This window comes from Hemibagrus wyckioides, linkage group LG13, assembly GCF_019097595.1.
Source record: "Hemibagrus wyckioides isolate EC202008001 linkage group LG13, SWU_Hwy_1.0, whole genome shotgun sequence".
Classification (NCBI taxonomy): Eukaryota; Metazoa; Chordata; class Actinopteri; order Siluriformes; family Bagridae; genus Hemibagrus; species Hemibagrus wyckioides.
Genome location: NC_080722.1, coordinates 16,680,264 through 16,701,965, shown reverse-complemented (window position 1 = coordinate 16,701,965; position 21,702 = coordinate 16,680,264). Strand labels below are relative to the sequence as shown.

Sequence of the window (21,702 nt, the reverse complement as noted above, 5' to 3'; positions counted from 1 at the left end):
AAGTGCATATGTAGAGGAAAAATCATAATTCATGTGACTGCAGGGAAATGCTAACACTTGTATATACATTTCAAATTCTTCTGTAATATGCAGGATATGAATTGTGGGTGACACAGAAACAGTGTGTGTGTGTGGTGGAATTTAAAGATTGCAGTTTATGATTTTTAAACATCTGGTCCAGAAGAGCTCCTGTGCTGCATTAACAACACCTGGCTCAGGAGATAACTGGTGCCTAGAACCATAAAATTATATTTCTAAGGTGTGGCAGGATGACTGTAGAACGCTGGGTGTGTTTGATTGCGTAGGCATTAATTCAGCATGTTGCTTAATTCAGTTTTTCACGTCAGTATTTCGTTTCTTAGAGGAGGATCCCCCCCTCCATGTAATGTCTACAGATTAGTTTCTCAGAGAGGGTGAATTGCATGCGGTTATGTTCTCATTTAGCAAATTAATAAAACACTCGCATTAGTAGAGTTGATAATTGCTACTTTTACAAAATAATTACTACTACTACAAAATAATCTTAAGCTTTGCTTATAGTTCCCTACTGCGAGAAGACTTTCCCTTATCCTCTAAACATATTATACCACCTTCCCAGTTCCCTTGTTTCACTTGGCTGATGGACAAGCATGGCGAGAGATGTGTGAAAAGTTCATTTTAAAATCCCTCATTTCATATAAGGTCTCCGTTTTGGAGAACACAACTCAAATATGTCCAGCTCAACTCTCCTGTTTTCCTCTGGCCACATCCTCAGGCCTGTGGAGTTGTAGAAATGCCAGTTACAGCTCAAGCTGTGTGTGTGTGTGTCCTGGGGGACTATAAGAGGGTGTAAAGCAGATGTGATGGTGCCAGCTGTTCCACTGTAGTGAGGCAGCACAACATAACTCACATTCTTTCTCCCACCACTCTGCAGCATACGTTGGTTTTCCAAAGTGAGACGAAGGATAGAAAATATAATTTTATTCATGAGAGTACATGCGCTTACACCACACATAATTTGCCAGGCAAAGCCCATTTAATCTGATCATAGCCAAACCATTTGCCTTATTTATAGAGGGTGGCTGCCATAGCTGCATGTCTGCTGCATTTCTATTACTTTTTCTCATCTCTTCCTCTAGAATCTTCTTGTCTTCTCTGTTTTCCTATCCAATCCATCATACCCAGATAAAAGAAATCTGGCCTCTGCTGCTTTTTGAGTTTCCTGGTAACTTGCATTCAGGGAAAAGTAATGTTGCACCATAAGTCTGATGCTATGAAATATGTATTTCTCTAGTCAAGCCGTAACCTTGCACAGGTACTGAAAGTAGGCTGCTAGAAATCCCTGCATTACCGGTCGACCTGCAGAAGTCAGCCTGTGTTCACTCAAGCGGTCCTATGATGGAATTTAAAGCAGTGAGCACGTGCACACGGAAGCACAGGCACCTCACTCTGGGCCTGTTGCAAGCACTTGGCCACTTCTACACTCTGGCTGGTTATTAGGTGGAGAAAATGTCTTCGTTTCATGCTTTGTGTCCACAGGTCAGAGAGCAGAGTGTTTGTTTCTATGATGCTGCAAGCTGCAGTACTCTCAAGAGCAAAGCAGATCTGGGGGCACGCTCTGGAGCTGAAATCTCGCTTCACGCTGTGTCTGTGCACACACACTCTGTAGCAAGCCTCTCGAGGGCAGCGTGTTTATCAGCAAACAACTTGCTCTATCCACACTCTATGAATTGTACCTTCCTAAAGAGACTTCCCACAAGTGCCCCACTTCATTATCGGTGGATTTTCTGCATTTATGAAATATTTGTAAAGATTACCTCTGTTTTTTATGATAGCAGGTTTTTAAAAAATATATTTTATAACGTTTCTCTGACATGCCGTTATTAAATGGGGAAAACTCCGGCCTCTGTGGCACCCCAGGCTCTGTAAACAGGAGAGAAAACAAATGATGTGGGCCAGTCATGTTACCTATGTGGTCAGAAAAGCTCCTCTTTTGCACAGGCTTTTGAGTGTTCTGGCCTAGGGAGCATTTATTTTTGTGATTTGGGGGGTGAAAAAACAAACTTCAGGTTCCCACGTGGCAAGAACTTGGCGTGAATGGGATACCCATCCATCACAGGGCACCACGTACTTTTCCTCACACACATTCAAACACACTGACAGCAGTTTAGTAGTCAGTTCACCAAAAGGCAGGTTTTCTGGAGGTGGAAGGAAACTGCAGCAACTGGACGAAACCAACAATATATTATAAAAGTGTGTCTGTTGCCTGCGTCTTATTTAGTGGGTGTTTAAAATAGAAGTTTTGCTTATGGCAGTTTGTTTCCACTCAAAATGACACTCAAAACACTGACGTTATTACATGTCATGAAGGCAGTCAGGGATCTTTAAGTGGCCCATCAGTATGCATGAGGCACATTTTCGCTGCTTTACTCCTAGCTGAGTGACAGCTCAGTGTGACAGGCTTTGAATCTTATGCACTTCACTCAAATGTTTGAAGACATGGGAAGGGTGTGAGGACTGTCACATCATTGTGAGATGTTGACAACCTTGCCCTTCTTTTTAAAGCTCGAGCTGTATAGCAAGGCCATTTTCTGATTGTTTTACAGTACAGGGGAAGCACAACAGCATTATGAAAGTGAAACAGGTATTAGCCTATTTGATAAGTTGTGCCCTGAGGTTGTCTCCAAAATTAGGAACATGGCTTGTGTTAAGCTTGCACCTTTTGCACCTTCTTTTTCTGCCAATGTCATTTAAAAGTTGAACCGAGTATGTAATCGCTTTGCTTCCCTCTCCATGCCTGCTGATGTTATCTGCAGACTCGCATCACAAGAGGAACATGGGAGAGAGTACAGCACAGCACTTCTCATTCCTGATCCTTAGATAACACGTCTCTCTTTCTCTCCCCCTCTTTCTCACCTGTCTCCATTCCTCTTCCTTGCTTTGCAATCTCTCTCTCTCTCTCTTTTTTCTCTCTCAATCTCTCCTGTGTCTTATCTTCGTCTTTGTCTTTCTGTCATGTCTCTGTTTTGCCGGTGCAGATTTCGACTTCAGCGTACCCGGCTCTATGAAGCTGCACAATCTCATCTCTAAACTAAAGAAATGGATCAAGATTTTGGAAGCCAAGACCAAACAGCTGCCAAAGTTCTTCTTGATTGAGGAGAAATGCCGTTTCCTTAGCAACTTCTCAGCCCAGACAGCTGAAGTGGAGATCCCAGGAGAATTCCTCATGCCCAAGCCCACACACTATTACATCAAGATAGCGAGGTAAAAGAAAATTTATCTCAGACACACACACACACGATTGCCTTTCCTACTCATGTGGCAAGATGTTTTGACACACCTGCAGCTGTAAAAATGCCCCATGCAGTGATTAACCCATGAGGCGATGTTCTCATCCTCAGGTTCATGCCCAGGGTGGAGATCGTTCAGAAGCACAACACTGCTGCTCGCCGCCTCTACATCCGTGGGCACAACGGAAAGATTTACCCATACCTGGTGATGAATGATGCCTGTCTGACAGAGTCACGCAGAGAGGAGCGGGTACTGCAGCTCCTACGCCTACTCAACCCCTGCCTGGAGAAGAGGAAGGAGACCACCAAGAGACATCTCTTCTTCACAGGTACCATCCTCACATTTCATCACTATATAGCTTAATTACAGGCTGCTTTAATATGCATCTTTTTAATAGGTGTAAGACTTGGTAATTTAAAACATAGGTGGTGGTTAATGTGAAGTTGGTCTGAACAAAGAACCAACACAAAAAAAGTATGTATCTTTTTAGCCCAGCACACTACTTTGTACACTTAACACTGAGCTGCTATGCAAGAAAAGGCCTTCTTAAATGTTTTTACAGTTAGAACAACCAGAGATGTGTGTTTTATTGCAAAAAAAAATCCAAAGAAATTTCTTGTAAAACTTAAAATGGATTAAAGTTATTTGATTGGGAAAAAAAATTGAGAATTATATGCTGTGAAGGAAAAGCTGCCTCTGCTGATTTCATATATTAAAGCTGAAATCCTGAAGTGGTTTAATTTCCGTAGTTAGCGAGTAAGGCTGAATGCATCAGTTGTATAAAAATGAGATAAATTGCAATTCGCTCTGGATAAGAGCATCTGCCAAATGCCGTAAATGTTAATGCTGTTAAATTTTACATGGTTTCCTTTGGGGTGAAAAAAGTCCTGATGTATTTTGGTTACTGTACTTTTAAAGATTTGTCATTCTATCTATCTATCCATCTAATTGCTTAGTGACTCAGCCCTGTTTGGGCAGTATATAATAGATCTGCTTTAGTGGCTGGCATTTGAAGGCTGTATATTTTGTACTTGGCTCTGCTGTTCAGAGCTCAGCTAAATGGCCTAGTTGTTGCCAGTTAGCTCAGCAGATGAGTGTGATATTGCAGTGAAAACAATGTAGGACGAGGCTACCAAAGAGGCTGCTCAACCTCTCTAAGCTGTATGAGAAGCAGAAGGAATAAGAAATGATTTTTGCCAGTCTCCTGACAGAAATAGAATGAGCACAATGTAAATCATTTTCTCATAATAGATGTCAAGGACACCTTGCAAAGCCTTACAGGGGTTCATTTTGTACAGCTTAACAATTTTAAATATCTGTATTGGCTGGTTGTTTGTGTTGGTGTGGGTTTTTTCATTTCAGTTTGTCTTTGTTTGAGTTGCCTTTCTTTTGGTATATATTATCAGGTCACTTGTCTTCATAAGCAAATGAAGTGCTTGCAGTGCAAACCTGCAGCGTATTAGTCGTTTCCTGCAGCCCATGCTCCGAGCTCGTGGGCGTTTTCCCGAGAGCTCTCTCCTCACAGGTGTTTTCTCACAGGCTCTCTCAGCCATGGATTGCTTTTGTTTAAAAAATGATATGACTGGGGAATTGCAGTCTCAGTTCACTCACTGTGTAAATGGAACGATTGTATCGACAGTGGCGCGTCTGTGGAAATGTTTAGAAGATGGTTAATGGATGAGCTTAGGTTTCTTCATAGTCTACGGTTCTATAGGATTTTAAATATATGGCTATATTTGGTGATGCATTGTGCTGTGTGTGGTGGGTTTTTTTTTGTGTGTTTAATTCAGTTTGAGACTTATAGCATAATACTGTCTGTTTTGAAAGTGAGCCTTATTTCTACTAAGCCGGGCTTTGTCTGGCTCCATTAAATGTGATTGTGTTGTGCTGTGTTGTGCAGTGCCCAGGGTGGTGGCCGTGTCTCCTCAGATGCGCTTGGTGGAGGATAATCCTTCATCCCTCTCACTGGTGGAGATCTACAAACAGCGCTGTGCTAAGAAAGGCATTGAGCATGACAACCCCATCTCCCGCTACTACGACAGATTAGCTACGGTACAGGCCAGAGGAACACAGGCCAGCCATCAGGTAAAACATCTATCACACTGGAGCCTTATACGTATTCACTCAGATGGAGAAAAAATAAAATCCAGATTTTAATGTTCTATTATTGGTTACCTAATAAGTATTTAGAGACATTTAGGCAACATAAATTATGAACACAATGTGCATAAAGTTCCTGTTTATTTATTCATAATGTTCATTCATTCTGCATAATGTTATGCAATTATCTTTTACGATAGGTTCAAGCTCCAAAGTGGCTTCTTATTTGTCTTTTGTTAGCAAAGCTCTAAGCAAGCTAATATGATTGATCTAAATCAAATACTAGCACATAAAATTGGACTTAATTAAAAGTTAAGAACAGCCACAATGCTTACTGTTGACGCACTGAACAGCCATGTTGATTAGACCTCAGATGCTGAACTTTTTTTTTCTCAGTTAGATTCCAAGTATTGAACACGGCGTAACTGTTTCTTCTGCAGGTGTTGCGGGACATCCTGAAGGAAGTACAGGGCAACATGGTTCCTCGCAGCATGCTGAAGGAATGGGCGCTTCACACCTTCCCCAACGCCACGGACTACTGGACCTTCCGCAAGATGTTCACTATCCAGCTGGCTCTTATCGGCCTGGCCGAGTTCATGCTGCACCTCAACCGCCTCAACCCTGAGATGCTGCAGATTGCCCAGGTAACAACTGCTCAGCTACTGTAGAGTTAAATCCCACAAGGTGGTTAAGATTTACTGATAAATAAGCAGTTCAGTAACACTAGGATCTGGATGTATAAAAAAAATATATAGCTGCTTTTTTTAAGCACAAGCGATTATGGATACACACAGTCCAGGCAGACTCGATCAGCTCTAGGGATCCATCTGAGATGTGCGACTCCAATAAAGCCGTGGTCTTGCATGCTGTGTGGACCATCACACAGCAGATGAAGCACTGATACACCCCCATGTACTGCTGAGTGCTGGTGTGCTCTTCGGATGTGAGGAGTGTTTCAGATGGCCTGATTATCTGCTCAGTCTCCTGCTGTCAGCCTTGATTCAGTTTATAAAGGCTGACTGAAGAAGATTTGGCTCTGCATCCTTATGGCAATGGGGCAGGTAGATTTTGGAGCACAGAGCACGTTCGAAAGTCTTTATTAGAAATGATTGTTAAACAGATGCTCCATCCTCTGATCCTAATCTGCTTTTTTTTGTGACGAGCAGAGGAGCAGACAGCTAAGCGACACGATTAAGTGTCCTCACTTCATGCTCCTTTCTGCAGATCTTATTAGGCACAGTGAGATTACAGAACCAAGCACAAGTGTGCTTTCACATATCTCTTGTTTATTGGCATCAGGAGGGCTTTGCACATTGATTGTGCTTGAGGTCAGCCTGTGGAGAGAACCTTTTCCACACACGTTGGTCGTCTTGAGCATTTAGTAGTCAACGATTTTAGAGCTTCTCACGTAGCACCTATCTTGTGTGTGCAGTAGTTTGCATAAATATTCACTCCCTTTGACATTTTCAAACTAATATCGAATTAATTGGGATTATGACATGAATCTGCACTACAGTGTAAGTGAGTATTACACAGCACTTTGAAGGTGGAATGAAACGGCACAATACCAAACTGCAGTTTGTTGGTTAGCCCAGTGTCTTCCATTTCATGTTGCTTATACTTCTTGCCTCTCACTCTGAGAAGCAGAAATGCCTTGTACTAGTGCTGCGTTTTTACATTATTCTTATTTTCCACAGGATACAGGGAAGCTCAACGTCTCTTACTTTCGCTTTGACATCAACGATGCCACTGGGGATCTGGATGCCAACCGGCCTGTTCCCTTCCGCCTGACACCCAACATCTCAGAGTTTCTAACCACCATCGGTGTGTCGGGCCCTCTCACAGCTTCTATGATCGCTGTGGCCCGCTGCTTCGCCCAGCCCAACTTCAAGGTAGTGCCCATGCTCTGCTAAACCCTAAAGTTAATTTATTTGTATGAATATTAATAACAACAAAGCAGTGCTGATCTTTCATCATTTTCATATCATCGTTTCTCAGGTGGATGGCATTCTCAAAGCAGTACTGAGAGACGAGATCATTGCCTGGCACAAGAAGACCCAAGAGGACACAACAATGCCTCTGTCCCCTGCTGGACAACCAGAGAACATGGACAGCCAGCAGCTGGTGTCACTTGTCCAGAAGGCTGTGACGGCCATCATGACTCGTCTGCACAGCCTGGCTCAGTTTGAGGGTGGAGAGAGTAAAGTGAACACGCTGGTGGCAGCTGCTAACAGTCTGGACAACTTATGTCGCATGGACCCAGCCTGGCACCCATGGCTATAGAAACATTGACTCACTCCTATAGCTTTAAAAGAGAGGGAATGGACATGTCACTGTGAAGCAGTTTGGATGACTGACCAGGTTAAACGTGTCTTGAGGCACTAGGTTCTACTAAACATGAACTTTTTTGGAGGGTATGAAAGTATTTGCAAACTAATTGGAGGATGAAAAAATGAACTGTCAATGTCAGATGATCTTTATTGTGCTGATTGTGTTATTCCTGTCAATAGAGGGCTTGTGGCTGAGTGTTTCCTCCCAGCCATTAAAAGTTGCTTTGTACTTAAGCCTATAAAGGCTGCTGTTCACCTGATGTGCTTAGCAACATCTATATTTGTTGCAACATACATGATTTTTAGCCTAAACTTTCCAGCAAACAGAATAGTCCTGCGAAAAAAGTGGCGTTTTGTGTTTTCTTCGCCAGGGACAGGTGGTTGTCCCAAAAGATTTCATTCTCCATTATTTACAAGTCTCAGGTCTAAGAGTTTATAGTTTTCAGTCTGCAAATAAGGGACATGTTAAAGCCTATCCAGCTTTGTTATAGTAATTGTTTTGTGTCTTAGGATTCATATAAATTAATAACTTTAGATTTTATGTTTATGTGAATAGTCCCCACTGTGTTTAACACCCCCCTTGCCCTTTTTTTTTTGTTTTTTGGTTTTTTTTTTTTAAACCTTACTGTGATTATATTCAGTGCCTATTCCTGGTTCTGCACTACTGTCAAACCCCATATCCTCACTTCTGCCATCTTCTCTGCTCTTTTGGAGAAACTACACCCTATACTGACATGCAGAGCACATTGAGCTGTTATTATAAGCATTAAGAATTAAGCAATAGTGTTGAGACCAGTATTTTATTTTATCCTTCCAAATGGATGAAACCTTTAGAATCCAGTCATACAAGCTATACAGAAAGCTAAGTATTCAATTCAATTCAATTTTATTTATATAGCGCTTTTAACAAAGAGCATTGTCTCAAAGCAGCTTTACATGAGAAACGACATAAGAAAACAACAAACATATGAACAGACAAACAGACAGACAGTCCTAGATGTTATCCCAAGTGAGCAAGCCTGAGGTGACTGAGGCGACTGTGGCAAGGAAAAACTCCCCTAGATGGTAAGAGGAAGAAACCTTGAGAGGAACCAGACTCAAGAGGGAACCCATCCTCATTTGGGTGACAATTGTGTGATGCGGATATAGCATGTGTATAGTGTTATGTAAATCAATAAGGAGGTAAGGTAAGGAAGTATGAAGCTGCCTTTTAGCTACTCTTAGGTTCTTGATCCTCTTGACCTGTTTGTCACTGGTAGACCTAGACTCAAGTTTGTACACGTCCCTGCATTTTCTAATGGTAATGTCCCTGCATTTTCTAATGGTACGTACGTTGTGCCAATTCAAGGACTGTTACTGTAAAATGTAAATAAGCATTTTGTTTTAATAAATTGCTCTTTTTAGTAAAAGCAGCGGAGATGCTGCCACTGTTTCGGATGTGTGAGCGGAGTGTGTGAATGATGCCTGCTAGTTGTAGAGTTGATGGGCACTAGGTTTCTAGGTTTGTTCCTAGACACAGTTCTACAATTGCCGGCACCCTTCACAAGGCACCTATTTTATTTGAAAACCTAAGAAATTTCTTTCTAGAAATTCTCGCAGGAATCATCCTCATATGTTTAACACAACTTTCTCTCAAAATGTATGTGGTTTTACATGTGTAAAAATATAAGTTTGCACAAATGGGGGGGAAAAAATCCTTTTGTCATCCATGATTATAGGGAAACCCAATGGCCTCTCAATGTAAAACATAGAAATGGATGTTGACCTGAGTATTCTGGGTAATGACCATCAAAATATCTAAAATAATGTTAACCACTAAAAGCTTTAAGTCTTAAGTAGTTTTGCCAGTTTTGTTTGATAAATTTAAAGTTTGTTGCATTTTGTCTGCTTATGTTCATTATTTAATTTCAAATCCAGTATATTTTGGTACACAGCTAAAGTTACAGTATATTCCCATATGCTGCCAAAACAGCGCTGACCTGTTGGGGCAGTGATAGCTCAATGGGTTGAGAAGATCGGGGTTCAAGCCCCAACACCGCCAAGCTGTCACCATTGGGCCCTTGAGCAAGGCCCCCAACCCACCCTGCTCTAGGGACGCTGCATCATGTCTGACCCCAACCACCAAGGATGGGATATGCGAAGAAAAATTTCACTTTGCGGTAATGTGTATATGTGACAAATAAAGACCTCTGAAGGTGTGCTGTGGTATAAAGCACCAAGACTTAAGCAAATATTCTGTAGTTGCCGAAAGTAGCTTTTCTATGGGACCGGTCCAAGCAGGCTAGCCCTCCCTTTACACAGGTATTAATTAAACCTGGGTGTCCATGACCCTATTACAGGGTTTGCTGGTTGTCCTTTATTGGACCAATTTATTTTTAGGTACTGACCACTGTACACTGGCAACACCACACCATATCTGCCATATTGGGGATGCCCTGGCAGTTATTTATCCATTGTAGTTTGGCTGTTGTCCATTTTTCCTCCTTCCAACACATCAACTTCAAGAACCGACTGTTCACATATATGCCATCCCTTGACAGGTGCCACTCAAATGAGATAATCAATGTTGACAGCATCATTCCATCTGTTATTCATTTCTATTTACGTTTTCATGAAGTGCCAGTATTTTCCATTAGAAACATCTTTTGTTTAATTAAATTTTTTGCTTCAACTCTTTCCTGACTGCAGCTGCCCTTGACTATACAGCATCTCTTGTGTAGTCTTGAATACAAACAAATCAGTGTGTGAAAAGTCCTTGAAAGTACATTTTGAAGCATCTGTGTAAAAGATTGAGGAATATCCCCTGCATTGTGGGAGGAGATTAAACTGTAGAGTAAAGTGTTGAATAAGTTTACAACTCTCCTGGCTCCAGTCTAACCTCCCTGCCATTATATCCCACTGGCTCCTTTCTGCCTTGCGCTAATCTGTCAACACCTACACACCCTTCAGAGCCATAAACCTCAGCATCCTTAAAGCTTTACCACACCCAAGTTCTTCCAAATCTGGCCTTGATCAAACAGCATGACTCAGTTTAATGGTTTCCCTGAACCACCACCTCATTCATCTCTGCTCACTTTTAGCGGGTGTTAAGATCTACTAAAGCACAAGGCTGTGTCTCTTCAGGTTTTCTAGATGGGGAAACCCGCCACAACCGTATAGAAGATAAGCCCCCCAAACAATTGCACACAATCAGTCCAGAGCAACTTGTCAAATAAAATGTCAGCTTCCTGCGGCTTATTTATAGCTGCGTGTGTGTTCCTTCAGAAGGCTGTGGGTGGATTCAGGACGGAGAAAAGAAGGGCGCGGAAGAGATACGATGGTTTGGATACCTCTCCCTGGCCTGTAGATGTCTAGACTGATAGAGGAAGGCGATGAGGAGGCTGATTGATGGAAGCCTTCAGGGAGAGTGGGCTCTGTGATTGGCACACATGCTGAGCATGAAAGGAAGAATCCTTCACTCTGTCTGCGACTCTGTCAAGAGCAAACACACCCTTCGTGATATCATCTGTCTGCAGTCTACAATTACATGGAGGTGTTTTAATTCATTCTAATGAAATAGCTTTTCATGGTGATGGAAAGTGATTTGGTCTGAAGGATTATAGGTCTAGTAGTTAATGGGCTGAATTAAGTGCAGTTTTCAAGTATGTGGCATTTTTCTAGAGGAAAGTCACGACACAACTGCTGAATTACTGAAAGAGGCTCTTTGAATGATGCCTTTAAAATTAGGCAACACTTTACTTGAGTTCATATAGCGCTACATGTCATCAGCATAAGTGCTTCATGATGACTCCATAATCAACACCTAATAATTTCAACATAGACTTACCGGCCACTTTATTAAGCACACCTGCTTATTTATGCAATTACCCAATCAGTCCATCATGTGCAGCAGCGCAATCCATAAAATCATGCAGATACACATTAGGAGCTTCAGTTAATGTTCCAAATGTTGGAAATGAGGAATGATGGGACCTCAAGGACTTTGAGCATGGCAAGGTTGTTGGTGCCAGGTGGGCTGGTTTGAGTATTTTAGAAACTGCTTGTCTCCTTGGATCTCTAGAGTTTACTTGGGGGAAAAAAAACATCTAGTGAGCAGCAGGGTCTGCAGGTGGAAATACCTTGCTGGTAAGAGATCTGACTGGTTCAAGCTGACAGGAAGTCATGGATAACTGCATGAATGTGCAGGTGTTCCTGTTAAGTTGCATGCGAGTGACTTTAACTTCCATAATGACTTCCATGTTGATGTTATGTTGAGTTTGTTGGTCTAAAGTTTTATGATGTAATCAACTGTACAGTTCAAACCTTCTGTATAATTGTTATAATGAACATTTTGGCAGTGATGTGAAATTTTTCCCTGGCTGTTAAATATTTCACTATTGCCATGCCATGATTAAAATGTCAGTCATCCTTTTCTCTGAACCTCAGATAACACTGTTATGGTGTTTAACATGTGAGCCCAAATGAGCATAAGACTGAGTTTTCTATCAGTTTTATGTCAGTTGTCATGATGGTCTTATGTAGATATCACAGAGCTCTGTGAACACTACTATTAACCACGGTGTTACAAAACTTTAACATGACAGGCTTTTTCGGAAATGGCTCACTGCTTTTTCCGCTTAACCATTTGCTGCAATATGTTTGCAGTGGCTGGATCACTGGAGAAGCACAGACATGCTTCTGGATTGACGTGAAGAAAAGAACTTTACTCTCTAGTCAAATACCTTGTCATTTTGATGTTCTTCGGAGTTGTTAAGCATATTTTGATCTCCAAGAAAAATGTATCAGAGCATTATTATTATTATTATTATTATTATTATTATTATTGTTGTTGTTGTTGTTGTTGTAAGGGTTTAATTAAAGAGATTCTATGTTTTAAGAATATTTTTAATTTATGAATGAACTTTTTATTTTTTTATTGAGCAGTGACTTTTTTTGGGGGGTGGGGGGCAGTGTAATTAGAGAGAGAAGAGAAAATAAAGTAAGAGAAAGGTTAGGAATGAAAAGCTCATCATGGTGACCATGTTTATTATCTTTATTATTGTTATTAAGCCTCAACTATTACATCATCATCATCATTATTATTATTATTATTATTATTATTATTATTATTATTTATTATTATTATCCGGTGGCACAGTGGTACAGATAGAAACATTGCCGCCTCAAAGATCCAGAAAGTTAGATCCTGAGCTCAGCTTTCCTGTCTTTCTAGGTTTCTATGCATAGGCTACATATCTTCGTTTGGGTTTTATCCAGAGTCTTTGGTTTTGTCCCACCTCCAAAAAACCATGCCAGTAGGTATATTGGCTAATCTTAATTGCCCCAGGTGTGTGTGTGTGTGTGGCTGTGTGTGTGTGCGAGTGTGTGCGAGTTTGTGCCATGATGTGCATTCCTGCCTCAAGCCCAGTGCTCCCAGGATAATTTCTGTGTCCACCATGATCCTCAAATCCCACAGGTACATGAATAATTTAGAATGGGACTGTGAAAGGGACAATGAATAAATATACTTTACTTTTCTGGTTTAAAATGATCTTAAAGCTGATTCTTTCCTGGATGCCATGTAGCTTAGTTTTATATGGAGTGCGATTACTACTTACTGTTCATGTAGTTGTGTTAGAGGCTAATGATTTTATCATTACTATCACATTAAACGTGAAAGGACTGGACAAATGAGTGTGGACTCCATTTTCACCCTGATTATAAACTGTGTCTTAGGGTAGTGAGAGTCAAACCTGCTCCCCTCCCCTTACTGTGTTGGGATGGGGAAATTTTCTGGCCTGCTAGTTTCCCTCATTACAGTGTGTCTTTGGGTGCTTGTCAGACACACCTCCCACATCCTAAATCAATTAACCACTCTCCTCTCCAAGTGTCCTGATCTTTTAGCAGGCAGAGAAGGGAGAGCTGGTGTGTGTCTGACAGGATGACTCTCCCCAGCCCCCTCCCAATGCCCTGATTTAATTTGTTTGGTAATATGAGGATTGGCACGTTCAGCACAGGTTCAGTCCAAAGTGAAATTGGACAAGGGCATTGGAGCTTCACCATGTAAAACTGTCTCACCTTGACAGCTGGCTGATTGGGCTGAGGATTGCCTGAGAAGAGCACCTGAATGGAGTGCACACACCAATTCATTTAGGTGCGTGCCGGGGGATTCAAGTCTGAAGACGGTGTGATGAAGATGGAGGTAAGTGGGCAAATCCATAGTGTGTAAAAGAGAGAATGCAAGCACAAGTTGTGAAGTCTTGGAACAATTTAGCCCCCAGGATGTAAACTTTTTTCTAAAACTTTATACTATCATAACATTTCAGTCATTGCTGTTTATAGGATATGGATAAAATAGTTTAGTGAGAGATATTTTTTGCTCCCTCAGAACTATAATTTATCCTTTCCAGGACCTCTTTTCTGCAGTATGAATCTAGAAATGCTGATGCAGCAAGCAGGGTAGATAATTAGGTTACTTGTGGCTTGTGCTACTAAAACCCACTGGCTTTACTCCAGCTTGTCAAGATCGACATCTCCTGTCATAGATCATAGTGCCTCAACTGACAATGACATATTTATCTGGAAACATATAGAAATGTTTTTTTGTTTTTTTTTGCTGAATGTTCTGTTTTATAAGATAAACATATCCTGGAAATGCATAGTGGATGAACTCAGTAATGTGAGTTATCTTTTCAAGCAGCTTTATAGTTTTTTGTATCACCTCCCAATTCACCTCACCCAGTTCTGCCCTGTTATATGACAGTGTTCCCTCCCTGATAATACAAGGTTGCTTCAATACAAACATAAACCTCAGCTTAGGAAACTTGTTGGTGATTCCTGGATGTCTCTTAACCATATTCGTTCAGGGCAGCGTGCCTCACAGCCTCAGGCACCCGGGTGTACTCCTAAGCTTGGTTTCTGTGTGTATTTTCACGTGTTCATGATTGTTTACTCTCGGTTCTCTGGTTTCTACCCACTGTCTACCTGCAAAAACATGCAGGTAGAGGTTTTGGCTATGCTAAACTGGCTGTAGGTGGGAGCGAGTATGTGGATGTATGTGTGCATTGTGCCCTGTGATGGACTGGTATCTTTCCCAGGGTGAATTCATTCAATGTCAGTCATTCCAGTATAGGCTCCAGCTCCACTATGACTTTAACAAGGATGAATGAATGACTGAATAAATTAATGAATGCCATTTAGTACGTTGGGGATGTAGTAGCTTAGTGGTTAAGGTGTTGGGTTTTAAGGTTGTGAGTTCAAATCCCATATCCACCAAGCTGCCACTTGGTAGTCCCTTAAGAAAAGCCCTTAACCCTCAACAGCTCAGCTGGGTAAAATTAGGTAAAAATGTAAGTTGCTCTGGATAAGGGCATCTGCCAAATGCCGTAAATGTAAATGAACGAATTTTTTACTCGTGTTTCCACACTTATTACTCTAGAATTGCCATTCAGCTTCATTTGCTTCATAACTCTCAGTCTCCATTATTCCTGTACACACTCTAATAGGAACTTTAATAGGAACACTATACTAATACTGGGTAATGTCTCACTTTGCTCTCAAAACAGCCGCTATTCTTTGTGCCATGGATTCCACAAGATATCGGAAACATTCCTTTGAGATTCACGCTGCATAATGCAATTCCTGCAGATTTTCAGATGTACTTTCAGGCTATAGCCGCACCTAAATTAAGGGCTATGCTATTGCTGTGTAGTTTAATATTTTTGATATATTTTCAATATGTTGTATTTTGAAAGTTAGCTATTGAGGCTCATATTCATATCTGCCGAATACTACCTTGCACTTGTTGCAATTTGGTGGAAACCATTTTCTTTTACAGCTCTGTGCTCAGATTGGATTTGTAAGTCTCACTTGGAATTGTAAATGTAATTTTCAACAGCCTTGAAATTCTGCATTTCGTTTTTTGCACTGGAAAGAAAATGACATTTAGTATGTTTTCCCCCCCCCAAATAACTGTGTTGCTGAACTCATTTGATTCCTTTAGTAGCCCTTGTTAGAGTGTTCATCTTTATTATATGAAAGTCTTTCTTGACATGTGCTTTTCTCCCATAGGATAAGCTGTACTGTACAAGAGCTGCTGTTGTGGCAGGACACACCGAGCATCTTAAGTCCAGCTCATTTCCACCTCCAGTGGAGGGAGACGGCTCCTTTAGCCCTCAGGAGAGATAAGTGATCACGGCCAATCACACCTCATGGCAGGTGGAGGCGAGGTGCTGGTGGCCAGCACCTCAAAATAAAAAATAATTGCCCATGATTTTTTTCCCAGTTCAGGGGAAAATGCTGGAGCAAATGTCATAATGCTTTGACTTTTACTGGTAATGTACAGTTCTTTTTAATTAACATATTTCTGCCATTTAAGGGCATTTCTATGAATATGATGATCTGAAACAGAGGAGTCTGTTTCTGCTGAAACCACATTCAGCATTAATAACTGTTACTGTCTCAGTAACTTTCCCAGCTCTGCAGTTAAATATCCTGTCACCTGATTTTGTAATACAACTGATATTGTGTTACTAACATACAATGTCAGTGAGCTCATAGTGTGTGGCACTTTTTTCCCTGCCACCACACCCCTTTGCCACTTTGTTAACAGTAATAATATAATAGGAACACATCCCCTAAAGTAATGCAGCACTGCCACAGAGGGATTGGTTTGAATATAATTCTCATATCAGGACTCAAGCAGCTAAATCAGATTTTCATACAGCACTTTCAGGTTTAGCATAAAAATAAAAAAGGATCATATTTGATGAATGTAAATTTTCTTAAATATAGGATGTTTTTTACACCATATGTATGCAGCATATGCCCAATAATAAGCGATGTGAAATTCAACCTAAGGCATGTACAGTTCCAGTTTTTCTCCAATTTGCTTTGCATTTGGCAGATGTGTGCTCTCCAAACTGAAATAGTGTAAGAAGAGTAATGTATCTCATATAAACACTATACAGCCACCCAAAACAGTGATACTGGAATGTGTTAGCTGCTTTCTAATTAGCTATTGGCCTATTGACCTTACAATTAGTGCAGAGAGTATATGGAGTATGGAATAACCAGATTTACTATTCTGACACATTTACCATCAGCCATCATTGATTCATTGGCACCTCATTTGGCGCTTCATTTTCCAACACTGGAAAGAGGTGAGCTTGAAGTGTTGAAGTCTTTCTAATTAGCGTATTCATAGAATTTGGATTTCTTGATGAGAGTCTCTTTGTCCCCTTTTACACCGTCAAATGACATTGTGAGAGAAACCACCAAGTACAGTAATTTATTATTCAATATAAAGATAGGTGACAACTGAAAAGAAAAACTGCTTGCTGTTATGCTGTGGAGGCATTTTGCTGGCGTGGATTTGGTCCACCTGTCCCCTTAGACACAGGAGTCACTGCAAATCAATAGAAAGTTATACTGACTTTGTATTATCTCTTCAAGGATGGCAATGTCCCCATCCACAAAGCACAAGGGCTCAATGGATGGTTTAATGAGTTTAGAAATTATGTAATTAATTTAGACAGCTGTTAAGGATCTATATATAGTGGCCATTGATATTTCCTAATATTACTAAGCAATATTTGGAACACCTGTACACCTAGTTTATTTATATATTTTTACATTACATGTATATAGAATTATACTTTTGCCCAAACAACCAATCCTGTACAAGCAGCCCGATGCACATTCTCAAGCAGATACTGATAAAGTACCATGAATTAGGGGGAAAAAGTGACAATATTGATCTTGATTACGGCATAGTTGTTGGTGCCAGATAGGTAGCTTTAAATATTTCACAAACTGTTGATCTCCAGGGATTCTCTGTGTGGTTTCACACAGAACTGTGTGAAAAACATCCAGTGAGTCACATTTCTAAAGGCTAGAAAGCCTTAATGAAGAAAGAAGCCACAGAAGAAACCAGACTGGTTTAAGATATGTATATGGCCAGTGTGGTCTTGTTGTGTTCTGTTGTTTTTGCTCAAGTCTGTAGATTAATTAAGCCCTACTAACATGGATGCTAAGTTCAAAACAAGGCCAAATGACTCAAATGGGCTAAGCTGTTGTTTCAGCAGGGAGGCTGCCTGTTCAGTCTCCTCACTGAAGCTGCTGGTTCCTGGAATTACATCTTTAATGAAACACATTCCTCGCTCCACTTCTCTTTATGGCCCATAATGATTATTAAACTCAGCCACGGTGCTATCTGAAAACACAATAAGGACCTAATGATGTGGCCAGTGGTTTATCCTAGCTTCATCAAAACAACCAACACTTCCTCCATGGGAATCAGTGATTAAATCTTTAATTACAGCTTTCATTTTTTAGCACACTTAACATTTTTCCATAGGTTTTTTGTTGTCCTCTATTCAGACATTTCAAGGCATCCCTAGCCTACTGACATGTGGGTTTTGTGAGTTGTTGGTGATTGAGTGTTGTTACAGTAGCACAAACACAGTCTCTTCACACACATCAGTTAGAGGTGATGAATGACTTCATCATGTACGTATATATTATGCACAGATGTTCAGCGTATTCGCATAATGTACATTATTGCTGACATACTGTATCCATGCACAGAAAGTGGAGCTCATTTCATCTTGCTGTTTGATTTCCATAAAATAAACATCACACTAAATCACAAGAGCAATTGCTGCTCCTTCCATAAGCATAAACCATTAGCTTCCATTACAAACAATGTGTTCAGACTAATGAGCAAAATATCTCTCACTGGAGAGCTGCTGGTACAGGGAAATCCACTAAAGCCAGTTTGGAGCATAACATGGCCTGCTTTCACTATAGCTCAGCCCTTTCCTGCCATCCATCACGTACACATGGCTTAACTCCCTACTGAACGCCTTGTATGACATCTATAAAAGGAATCCTCACAAAATGTATTTTTACTCATATTAGATGCATGGTTCATGTTTTTTAATAACTCATATTGGGACTGGTGTCAGAGAATATAAAACATAGACACACTCATACTTTAATGCTCGCGTTATGAATCCACAGTTACGGATGAAATGAAATGATGGAATGAATACTGTGTTCAAATAAATGAAAAACATTTCAAAATTTGATGACCAAATTCCTGTGTTCAACCCCTCTTTTCACTTTACACATCAGAGCTGAACAACTGGAGTGATTTATTCCCCCCAGAAGCAGGTTAATGTAATGTCATGGCTAATAATATCCCTGTTTATGTAAAAGACACAGTTTATTTGGCTGATGCCCTCAAAGTGATGTTTCTAAGCAGTGCTTTTTGCATAGCACTTCAACCACAGATCTCACACTCTAGAGTTTCCCTACTATTAAGACAATTTGTTAACACTTTACTGTAATGTTCTCCAGCGCAGTACTAGTACTACTACTCAGTAAGTATGATCGCAAGAGTTCACTAATTATCCAGTAATTAACTGAGTCTTAAGCACTAATTACCAAGTCACCTTTCCCCTGAAGCCATTTGTTCAATTTGTTCATTTTCCCTTTATACATGACCACCATGTATGTTAATGATTGTTTTGTTACATTTAATCATGATTACAAAAGACAAATCAAATCATATGATAAACTAAAAGTTTTTAACTACAGGCATTATCATCAACTCAGTTTAACTTCATGCAAATCTATTTTAATCAGGTCATTTTTGCCACTTTTTCTCCTAATAACAGCAGTCTATTTAAGCATGTTGTAGCTAATAGAACATTTATTTCAAATCTTTGCAAGCTAAAAATGGAGATAAGTTGAATTAATCATCATTCATGCTTCATTCATTTTCATAAGCCTCGTAAAAGCCAGTGTGTTCACATCATTACTGAACATTTGCTAGGGAAAATGGACGAGAGAATGAGTCATTATCAGACGCTGAGAGTGGTCTAAGCGAGCTTGTCATAGACTGCTTGTCAGTAAGGCCTTAGAATGGTTTTATTTAGAGCCAGAGTATGAAAATGTCTGCAGCCTACTGATTAATCTACCAATTGCCCTTACTGTATCCTTCACTGCTCATACCGTAGCCTCACCAGCCCTGATTTCCACTGAGACAACATCCTATAATTCAGGCATTGATTAGGAAGCACAGTGGAGTGGCTGGGCCATGCAGATAGCGGACTTTAATTTACCTGGCTGGATATGTGGTGAAGACAAACTAATGATTAATGGTGGACTATAAATATTGCAAATGTGCAAAAGACTATCTGATTAGACACAAGGCCAAGAAAAAAAAATTGTTTTTATGTTTTACATAGAAAATGATATGTCAGGAATTCTTTTTTCCTCCATATATTACAAGCTGCATGAAAGGAAATGAGACACATTTCAGTTATTTATTTATTTAACACACCGGATAAACACTGACAGGATTTCTCAGCACAATGCGTGAATTTTCCTAAGCAAACAGTTTTTGTCTAAAGACAAAAGAACATAATCCCATGATCGTAGACTTTGGTGGGACAAGATATTAGTTATGAGGCTTTTGAGGAGTTTTAAACATACCTTGTGCTTGATGTAGAAGGTTTGCCAGGTTTTAGCAAAAATCTCCCAAAACACACAAAAGACCTAAAATAGCCCAAAGCAATTTGGTCAGTGGAAACAGGGGAGACATTTTTATTCTTTTTCTCAGCCTTTGTGTGGGAGACAAGGTCAGCACAGTGCACAAACCTTTCTGATTTATTGATAAGATCCTCTCCATAATCCTCCTTTCCCTCTAACACTTTCCCGCCTCTTTATAATATATTTTACAGTTGAATTGGTTCTAGACATACTGTTGGTGCATGACCATGTTGTACAGATTTATTAGATTAAATTCTGATTATTTGCAGAGCAACAAGATTTCGACAGTCCTGACTATTTTGTCTGTCCCAGCTGGCATAAAATTCACAACTCTGGCAACCTTGTAATTAATTGTCCTACTCCTATCCTGAAAATATTCACAGCACAGGCATGGGGCAGCATGATTCCTGCCCCAGTGGGCCTCTATTAACACTTGTTGCAGTCCCACCCCCTTTTTTGTGTTCATTACTGTTTCCTTGTTTTTGTTTACAGTAAAAAACGTATGAAATTGGTTGAATAGGAAATATAGCAAATTAACAGGACATGTAGTCATTGTCAGAGTTATAAATAATGATTTTAATCAAAATGATGAATGTGTTCTTCAAACTTTGCTTTCATCAAAAAAGCCACCTTTTGCAGCATGCATAGCTGTCAATTTGTCAAGGTAATCTGATGAGATTTCTCCACATGCTTCCTGGAGCATCTCCCACAAGATGGATTGTCTTGATGGACTCTTTCTCTGTACCACATGGTCAAGTTGCTCCCACAACAGCTCGATAGGGTTCAGATCCAGAGTCTGTGCCGGTCACTCCATTACAGAATTCCATCTGACCGCTTATTCTATAGATAGTGCTGACATAATTTGGAGGTGTATTTTGGGTCATTATCCTATTGTAGGATGAAATTGGCCCCGATTTCACAGGGTATGGCATGTTGTGATAGTCTTCCTTTTTCAAGGTCCCTTCAACTACGAATATCCCATTTTACCACCTCCGAAGCACCCCCAGACCTTTATACTGCCTCCACCATGCTTGACTGATGGCATTAAGCACTGTTCTTGCATCTTTTCATTTGTTCTATGTTTCAAAGAGTTCTTTTGCTTGATCCAAAGACCTCAAACTTGGACTCATCTGCCCACAACATATTTTTCCAGTCTTCCAATGTCCAATGTCTGTGCTCTTCTGGACATCTCAATCTTTTCTTTTTATTGGCCAGCCTGAGATATGGCTGTTTCTTTGCAATTCTGACATGAAGCCCAGCATCCCTTAGTCACCTCTTCACTGTTATTGTTGACACTGGGGCTTGGTGGGTATTATTTAATGAAGCTGCCAGTTGAGGACCTGTGAGCATCTTTGTCTTAAAGTAAACACTCTCAGGTATTTGTTTTCTTTCTTGCACAGTTGTGCACCTCCAACTCCTTTTTCTGTTCTGGTTAGAATATATTTCCGCTGTTCTTTGAAGGAAG

At 40.4% G+C, this 21,702-nt stretch overlaps 1 protein-coding gene across 2 annotated transcripts in view; it reads left to right on the top strand.

The window, feature by feature from the left end:
• trrap (transformation/transcription domain-associated protein) overlaps nt 1-10,280 on the top strand; it is a 64,144-nt gene extending 53,864 nt beyond the window's left edge. Inside the window, exons 66-71 of one of the 2 annotated variants that reach the window (XM_058406144.1) lie at nt 3,018-3,243; nt 3,381-3,598; nt 5,171-5,355; nt 5,811-6,014; nt 7,068-7,262; nt 7,369-10,280. In XM_058406144.1, coding sequence (XP_058262127.1) covers nt 3,018-3,243; nt 3,381-3,598; nt 5,171-5,355; nt 5,811-6,014; nt 7,068-7,262; nt 7,369-7,653 — 1,313 coding nt within the window. In that variant the 3' untranslated portion in view covers nt 7,654-10,280. The remainder of the gene's footprint in view (nt 1-3,017; nt 3,244-3,380; nt 3,599-5,170; nt 5,356-5,810; nt 6,015-7,067; nt 7,263-7,368) is intronic. The other variant, XM_058406143.1, reaches the window with a different exon arrangement.
• The last annotated feature ends 11,422 nt before the right edge of the window (nt 10,281-21,702 follow it).